At 45.2% G+C, this 8,726-nt stretch overlaps 1 protein-coding gene across 1 annotated transcript; it reads left to right on the top strand.

Moving 5' to 3' along the window:
* The first annotated feature begins 7,122 nt into the window (after nt 1–7,122).
* LOC123440466 (pectinesterase inhibitor 28-like) lies at nt 7,123–8,304 on the top strand. Its single transcript, XM_045117031.1, has one exon. It carries the CDS (start codon nt 7,303–7,305, stop codon nt 7,975–7,977), a length of 675 nt encoding a protein of 224 aa, XP_044972966.1. The 5' UTR covers nt 7,123–7,302; the 3' UTR covers nt 7,978–8,304.
* Nucleotides 8,305–8,726: the final 422 nt, after the last annotated feature.

The following is an 8,726-nucleotide window of genomic DNA, read 5'->3' as shown; positions in this document are numbered from 1 at the left end:
ATTTTAGAACATATTTTGAATTAGAAAGCATTTTGATAAATGCATTTAATAGTTTTTAATACATGGAATTGTATTTGAGATCATGGACTATTCTTATTGTACAAACATTTTTATAAAATTGCAAACATTTTATTGTATATGCGAGCATTTTTTTACAAAACTCCGAACAGTTTTGAAGTCACAAACATTTTAATTTTTTAAATATGTTGATTTATAATTTTCAGTTTATTGAAATTTTAAAGATTATTTAAAGTTATAAATTATTTAAAATAAAGAAATAAATCGGAACTGAAAATAAATAAATAAACGGAACTAAAAGCAGGCGCCTCTGTATGGGCCGGCCCATACGGTGTGCTGGATATTCTCCCAGCGTGCAGAGCGTAATATAGGAGGTTTTTACATGGGCCGGCACAGTCCAAGATTTTCCGCTTTGTGAAACGTTTTCTATTACTTACCGGTGGCATGGTGGGTAATTTATGCAAACTTTAGGGGTAATTTTCAATACGGACGACCAGAAACCGAATTTGCTTTATTATTATTAGAGAGAGACTAGTAAAAGGGCCCGTGCGATGCAACGGGAGAAAAAAATACCATACACTTTTAATCTTTTTATAATCATTTTGATTTATTAAAATAATAAGCTAACTAACTAATGTAGCCAGTCCTATCCTATTTTGTTGAGAAATCAACCCGTCCATTGTTAATTCCATCATGATGAGAAATTGAGCGGGACAAGCAAAGCAAAACAAAGAGGCTACGTGAATTGATCAATTGACTGTTATCTTATTTCACTCATGGGGTAGAGAATGTGGGATCAGATGACAAACTGAAAGTAGTGTTCCATTCTCTGTCTCTACAACAATACAATCATACATTCAATACATTCATTCATCGGCAAACAAATCCCCACAAAACAAAATTTCTTGCCGGTGCTTGGCACACGGTTGGAGGCATGGGGAGGCCATCTCACCAGATGATGAGTTCCTGCCGGAGGAGGGGATACGATGAGGGGAGCAAGGGTTAGGCGCCTCTATCTGGCCATAAGGAGTCGTCGTTGCCGCGCCATAACCTCGGAATTCCCCGTGTGAGCCATGGAGGCCCGCCTCCACCTGCAAGTACTTCGCTCTGCCGCGCTGCCGCCGTTCTGCATCGAGCAGACGCATCATCCCGAGTCACTGTAGCTGTCGCGTTGATTTGATCCAGAAGCTGTGCTCGAGCGCCGAAACGGGGGGCAGCAAGCGGGCAGAGGTACGACCGCGGAGGCGGGTGGGTTGAGATCGACAATAGTGATGGTTGAGGTCGGCCGCGGCGGCGAGTGGTGTGGCAGCGGCTTGGGCACAGGCCAGGGTGGACCAGGGTCGACGCGATGCGCTCGAGCGCCGCAATGGGGGCAGTGAGCGGGGAGAGGTACGGCCGCAGAGGCAGGTGGGTTGAGATCGGCAGCGGTGGCGGTTGAGGTCGGCCGCGGCGGCGAGTGGTGTGGCGGCGGCCTGGGCACAGGCCAGGGTGGACCAGGGTCGACGGGAGTAGGCGATGCGTACGGGTATAATTTTTGCAGCGAATCGTTTTTTCCTTTTGCGTTGCAGATAAATGATGGAGCGCGGGTTGAATAACAAAAATTATAGGAGCTTTTTTATAAAAATGCCGCGGTGGGTTTTCCGACGGAAGCAATAGCCGCTTTATTATTATTATTATTATTATTATATATATATATATATATATATATATATATATATATATATATATATATATATATATATATATATATATATTAGGTATAGATTAGGGAAATATTAGAGTTGATATATATGTGTGATGTTTTTTTTGCGGACAATCTTTTTTTTTTGTATGTATCTTTTTTATTTTGCAAGCTGAAGGTATATACCTTTTCCCTGGAACTAACGTGCCTCTTGGGGACTCTTTTTGTTTCGGCCGTATCCTTCCTCTTTCTTTTTTATTGGGAGGACTCCTCAAATTAGTACGTGCACGTACATCACGCTTTCCTTGTTTTCTGGTACTGTACGTGAGGCTTTCCTTGTTTTTTCAGTATCTTTCTTTTGTATGTGATGTTTTCTTATGTGAGGTTTTCCCTTTTTCTAACGTAAGAGTTGGACGTGTGACATGCAATTTTCTATGGGGAGTTGGACGTGTGACATGCAATTTTCTATGGGAAACACTGTCGTCCCACCGACGGATCCTGATTTCGCGTCCACGGTCTCCTTTGTTCGTCACGTGGCCGGGCGGACGAGCCGTGACCCGTTTCCTGAAACAACTCCATTGTTTCTACAACTTGGAAGTAGTTGCAGAACGAGGGACCCAGGCATGGCGACGACGGCTTCCACGGGAAGAGCTCGCCGGCCGCCCCGCCGCCTCGCCGCCTAGAGCTCGCCGGCCGCCCCGCCGGCTAGAGCTCGCCGACCGTCCCGCCCCGCCGCCAAGAGCTCGCCGGCCGCCCCGCCAGCTAGAGCTCGCCGGCCGCCCCGCCCCGCCGCCAAGAGCTCGCCGGCCGCCCCGCCCCGCCGCCAAGAGCTCGCCGGCCGCCCCGCTGGCCGCCCCGCCGGCTAGAGCTCGCCGGCCGCCCCGCCTCGCCGCCAAGAGCTCGCCGGCCGCCCCGCCGGCCGCCCCGTCGCCTAGAGCTCGCCGCTCGCCGGCCGCCCCGCGGGCCGCCCCGCCGCCTAGGTAGTGGTTCTGCAACTTGAGCTTTGTTGCAAAATTTCCTGAAACATGACCCTTGTTGCAAAAAATTCTCCCGCAAAAACGAAGAAAAAAATCCTGCAACAAGCAAATTGTTTCTGAAACTCGACCGTTGTTTCAGGAATTAACAGATCCAAAGTTTATTTCTTGCAACAAAGTGAAAGTTTCCGCAACTCGAGCGTCGTTTCAGAACCATGCGGCAGGGATGCAGGGCGTTAGATCGCCATCCAACGGCTAGCTAGGTGACGGATAATTTTTAGAAATCATCCGGCGGATGCGTAGCGTTCCCCATTTTCTATAGAACAACATCATCTGCATTACATAAGTTTTACTTTTATCTTAATCGTAAATTTTACAATCTGACGGCTAGATTAGTTCTGATGATGTGTATTAATGAGAGATCATTAAAGGTATCTCCAATTAGTAAATAAGAGATTTTAGGATACTTTTTAGGCATTTACTTGTTGATTTATATTTTTTTAGCACTAATCTATCAACCCAATGCCAAGTGCCAGTTCTGTTTTCTGCATGTTTTTGGCTTTTCATGAATACTGTACCAAACGAAGTCCAATTACCCTGAAATTTTTAATGTTTTTTCTGAACAAAATAAGGACATGGAAGCATCGGAAGGAGACCGGAGGCCCCACAGGGTGGCGCCAAGCCAACAGGTCGCGCCTAGGGGGTGGCGGTGCCCTGATGGCTTGGGGTCACCTCCCTTCGCCTTTGGCCCTCCTCTTTGTTCTATAAATTCACATATTGCGCAAAAACCCTAAGAAACCTTCAAAACACTTTTTCCACCACCACAAGTCTTTATTCCGTCGTGTGCCTATCTAAAGCCCTGTTCTGTTGCCCTGTCGGAGGGGGTTCGATCACGGAGGGCCTCTACATCAACCTTGCTGCTCTCATGGTGATGTGTGAGTAGTTCACTACAAACATACGGGTCCGTATATATATATATATATACATATATATATATATATAGCTTTATATATATATATATATATATATATATAATAATTTATTCTTCATCCGAGATAATTTTACGATCAATTTACAAATAAATTACATTTGAAATACGACTACTTACATTTATATTTAATCACTACGTAAAACTTAACAAAACAAAAACAAAAATATAGGTCACAAGACCACAAAAAAATAAATTTATTGTATTTATTGCACTATTTTTGTATGTTCGTAATTTTACGTGACATAAATTATTTTTATGTTGATTATATTTTTTACAGTCTCTTTTTACGTATAGAATAAGAAAAAATTTACTGAACGTAAAATTACGGTGCATTAATGTTAAAATAGAGAGGGATGAAGAATAACTATTTCTCATCGAGGGTGACAAATAGCGCGACCCTATATAATCATACATGCTCCAATTCATCAATGTAATGTAGGCACGTATTCTGTATATAGTCATACGTGCTTATAATAAGAATTTGCATGACATCTTTTGTCCTATCCTTTCCGTGACAGCAGGGTCCATAAGGAAACTAAGGGTTATTAAGGCAACCAGAACAAAGCAATAACACATAGTGAAATATATAAACTCATCAAACTACGGTAATCACCGAAAAGAATCTCAATTATCGTCACCATGGGGTATGCGGATCATGACACATAATAGGTGCATACAACTTGCAAGATACGATCCAAAACACTCTCATGTTCATGAAAATATTATAGTTTTAGATTTGAAATCATGGCATTCGGGCCCTAGTGACAAATATTAAGCATAGCAAAGTCATAGCAACATCAATCCCACAACATAGTGGATAACAGGGATCAAGCCCTATGAAAATAACTTGATTACATGATAAATCCCATCCAATACCATCATCGTTTAGCAAGCCTAAAAAGTAAATAATCACTCCTGGCGGTGAGCATCATGCAGGTGTTGATGGATACGGGTTGGTGATGACGATGACGCCGATGAATCCCCCTCTTTAGATCCCCAAACGGATTTCAGATCAGCCCTCTCAGGGAAAAATAGGTGGTGGCGGCAGCTCCATCGCGTCAAATCTTCTCTCTTACTTTTTCTCATGAATATGAATTTATAGGGTTGGAACTAGGGTCGACGGAGCCATGTGGGCCTCCCAAGGTAATAGGGCGCGCCCTAGGGGGTTGGTGGCAACCGGTGGCCCCCTTTGGTGGTTGTCTGCTTCAGAATTTTTTTATATTCCAGAAAAAATCTCTAAATTTTTTGTCTGATTTCGAGAATTTTCATTTCTATACAAAAACAATACCATGGTAGTTTTGCTGAAAACAACATCACTCCGAATCAGCTTCACTTAAATCATGCAAATTAGAGTCCAAAACAAGAGCAAAAGTGCTTGGAAAAGTAGATACGTTCGAGACAAATCAGCAGCCTCACACAAGAGGAATCAATTGCAGCAGGCAGGGCTAAACCATGGATTTTTCTCTCTCTTTTTAAGTGAGGGGTCATCCATCTCTTTAAGATGACATTTGAGGAAGTAATGACCTGATACCACATTGTCATCACACCAAAATACCACTTAGGGACAAATGCACTTTCGGCGACTTTTGTGTCTGTTTAGACCACAACAAGTGCAACGGGTCTCTACAAAGAATGGGGTCGCTCGCTTGACAATGAAAGCACAATGGCTTTGGGAGGATACATGCATACAACTAAAGTTGATGGTGGGTACATATATATAGCTAAAGTGGGTTGGCAGGGATTGTTTTCCTTTTTGCGCAAAATAACCTGTTTTCAACAGTATGGGTAACGGCCTAGTATGTGTACTTCAACCTTTTTAGCCTTCTTATGTGTAGGGACGTAAAATTTAAACTTTTAGGGCACCTTCCGACCCTCCTTAGTACAATCAAATAAATTATTTTAGAAAATGTGTGGAATTATGAAAATCTAATTCATTTAGTTGAACAAAGGAGGATCAAATGGCACTCTCAAGGTTCCAAATCTACATATTATATGTGTGTTTCTCTTAATTTTCAGCAACTAAACTTTTCCGAGTTTAATTTCCCATGCCTTCCCTTGTTGGCAACGTTCATCTACGATGCGGAGGCTAGAAGTCCAACTCTTTTGTGATTTTCATGTAGTAGATACACGTTGAATAATGGAGTAATCATAGAGCAACTAGCTAGATGATACCCTCTAGGTGGGCTTCCCAAAGGTCCCTTGTGGGAGCGCCACCTGACGCGCTCCAGTGTCACCATCTATCACGCTAAACGCTCCACCCCGACGCGTTTTTTCTCTAGTTTTTTTTTCCAGTTCTCTCTGTGTTTTTAGTTTTGGGGGGTTATTTATTTATTCGGTTTTCGTCTGTCAAGAGCTTGAGTGTGTTGTGCTTCACCCCACGCAAGAAGCATCATTTGCTTACTTGGGAAGCACAGTTGTGCTCCCGCGGGGAGTATAGTTGTGCTTCCTCGAGGCAGCAAAGTTGTGATTCACCCCACGGGAGCACAAGTTAGTTTTACTTGGTAATATGAGGTAGTATAATTTTAAAGTTCATGTTAATTCACTTTGGTAGCATAATTTTCATAACCTATTAACATGAAATTTAATTTTAAAGATCTTGGTGTGAGAAACACAATGATGAAAGTGTTCATGATTTGAATGCATCGTTCAAGAGATATATCATTTTCAAAAGAAAAAAAGAATCTACTAAAAACACAAACAAACTCATCCATCCTCCTTTCTATAGGAAACTTTCACTTGTGTAAAAGGAAAGGAAAACACTTCAGTTCCACCACCTGATTCTCGGGGAATCGGCCTTGCGTGCTACCGCTCAATCAAATGTGATCGGACGATGTGGCAAGCTGGTACCATCGCTTCTGGAAACATCCGACAAATCCACCCTTATCCTCACCTAGTCAGAGCACCACTTGCATCAATCTAGTTCCCCAATCGGTCATGGCGTATATGTTATCTCCCTCAAAAAATTTATATGGCGTTACAAGCTTCCTCTCTGTTGCACGAGAGTTTTTGTGTAACATCAGCTATGTTGTAGAACTTTCTTATGTAACGTCATATGGTGAAGTAAAAAAATCTACAACATTATCACAATTATAAAGTTTTGTGCAATAATACCTTTGTTGTAAAAGTTTTCTTTAACAAAACATTTGTTGTAACAAGACCTTTGTTGAAAAGGTGAAAGACGTCATTCTAACGTAGGATGGGTTCATATTTGACGGCTCGTGAGGCAATAGATCATAGCATTGTCTCAAAAGAAAAACTTAGAAGAAAGAACAGGTTATTGCAGGCGGCCGGTAAAACAACCGTCGGGCTGGGCTGGGCTGGGCAAGAGTTGCCTCCACCTCCAATCGCCTCTCTCTTATTGTCTTTGGATGGACGATGAGATGTAAAAGATCACCGATTCACGTGAAGCGAGCTAGGCGACATCCAAAAGCAAGTGGCGCCCGTTCGTCCGTGAACCAATGCTCATCAAATTCGATCGTTCCAACAGCAAAAGATCGATCGAAGCAAGCATGCATGTCTCATCCCGGACCCAGAGCATCTGTATATATACATGCCACATCTGGTGGGAGTGTTACCCATCCATTCATGTGCAAGCTCTGAAGCCCTTCACACACTAGTGACAGTGACCGAGAGACAGCATGGCAACAATGGCGCCCTCACATGCTCTGCTGCCAGTGCTCCTTCTCCTGCCCCTGCTACTCCTCTCCGTCGTCTGTACTGCAGGTGCAGCAACAGCATCAACGGTGCCGACGATACCAGCGCAGCCCGGCAAGCCGAACTCGAACAACAAGCAGAAACAGGGGGGCGCGCCAGCGGGGCCGGCGGTGCGCGCGCTGGTGCAGTCCACCTGCAACGCCACCACCTACTACGACCTCTGCGTGGCCGCGCTCGTCGCGGACCCCGCCAGTTCCACCGCCGACCTCCGCGGCCTCTGCGCCATCGCCGTCTCCGCGGCAGCCGCCAACGCCTCCGCCACCGCGTCCGCGCTCGCCAACACCACCTGGGCCGCCTCGGGCACCTCGGAGCGGGTTAACGACGGGCGGGCGCAGCAAGTGCCGGCGCTCCTGACGAAGACCTGCGCCGGCAAGTACGGCGAGGCGCGGGAGGCGCTGCTGGAGGCGCGGGAGTCGGTGGGCGAGGAGGCGTACGACTACGCGTTCGTGCACGTGGGCGCCGCCGCCGAGTACCCCGCGGTGTGCCGGACGATGTTCCGGAGGAAGCGGGTGCCGTACCCCGTGGAGCTGGCCAGGCGGGAGGAGGCGCTGGAGCACCTCTGCACCGTCGTCATCGACATCATCACGCTCCTCGCCTAGCCTGCCATAGCCCCACTGATCCCGCCTGAAAGTATTCTGTTTATCGGTGCGATTCATGTATGGCATGGCACGCATCATAATTTTAAATTTCCCGTTAGATGAATAATCGCATGCAGATTACTCCTGTAGTAACTACTCCACTGTAGTATCATTATCGAGCGTAAAACGGAGTGTACTGGCACTACTCCTACTGTAACTTTGAAAGTGCATGTTGGCACACAGAATTTGAGTTCAGGGTTTCCCGCAAAAAAAATGAAAAGATGAATCCAAGACTGAGATGTCCAGACAAGGCGGGCAACGGCCATTAGTGAAAAGGTTGATCACGTACTTTTCTTCTTTGACGCCATCCGCATACATATTGTCTCTACTCCTTGGAGAGGAATCTGTCTGTCTTCATGGCGGCATCCCCCACTCTGTCTTGTTCAACGATTGCATCGGATGAGGCCCCAGCAAACCCATGGTGAACGAGTGCCTCTGCTCGACCATCGCATGTTCTCCATCTTGGCAATTGCGGCGAATAATGCATGTCGTGCAAAATTACAACTTCTCCGGGAGGAGACATGAAGCCCGCTGGTGTCCAAGGGGCATTTTGTTGCCCCCGACTGAACATTACCTGCATTTCATTTACATCTTAAACCAGTCACGTTGAGTAAAATAGACAACAAACCAATATCTGTATGTTGTTTGGTTGTCTGTATTGCATCAAAGACCATTTTAGAACCGTATGTTTGGTTGCTCACATTAATGTT

The sequence above is a fragment of the Hordeum vulgare genome, chromosome 3H, assembly GCF_904849725.1.
Source record: "Hordeum vulgare subsp. vulgare chromosome 3H, MorexV3_pseudomolecules_assembly, whole genome shotgun sequence".
NCBI lineage: Eukaryota > Viridiplantae > Streptophyta > Magnoliopsida > Poales > Poaceae > Hordeum > Hordeum vulgare.
This window is presented reverse-complemented; position numbering and strand designations above follow the sequence as displayed.

Excerpts from the sequence above, each read along its gene's own strand:
- LOC123440466 (XM_045117031.1), top strand. The coding sequence starts at position 7,303 with ATGGCAACAATGGCGCCCTCACATGCTCTGCTGCCAGTGCTCCTTCTC.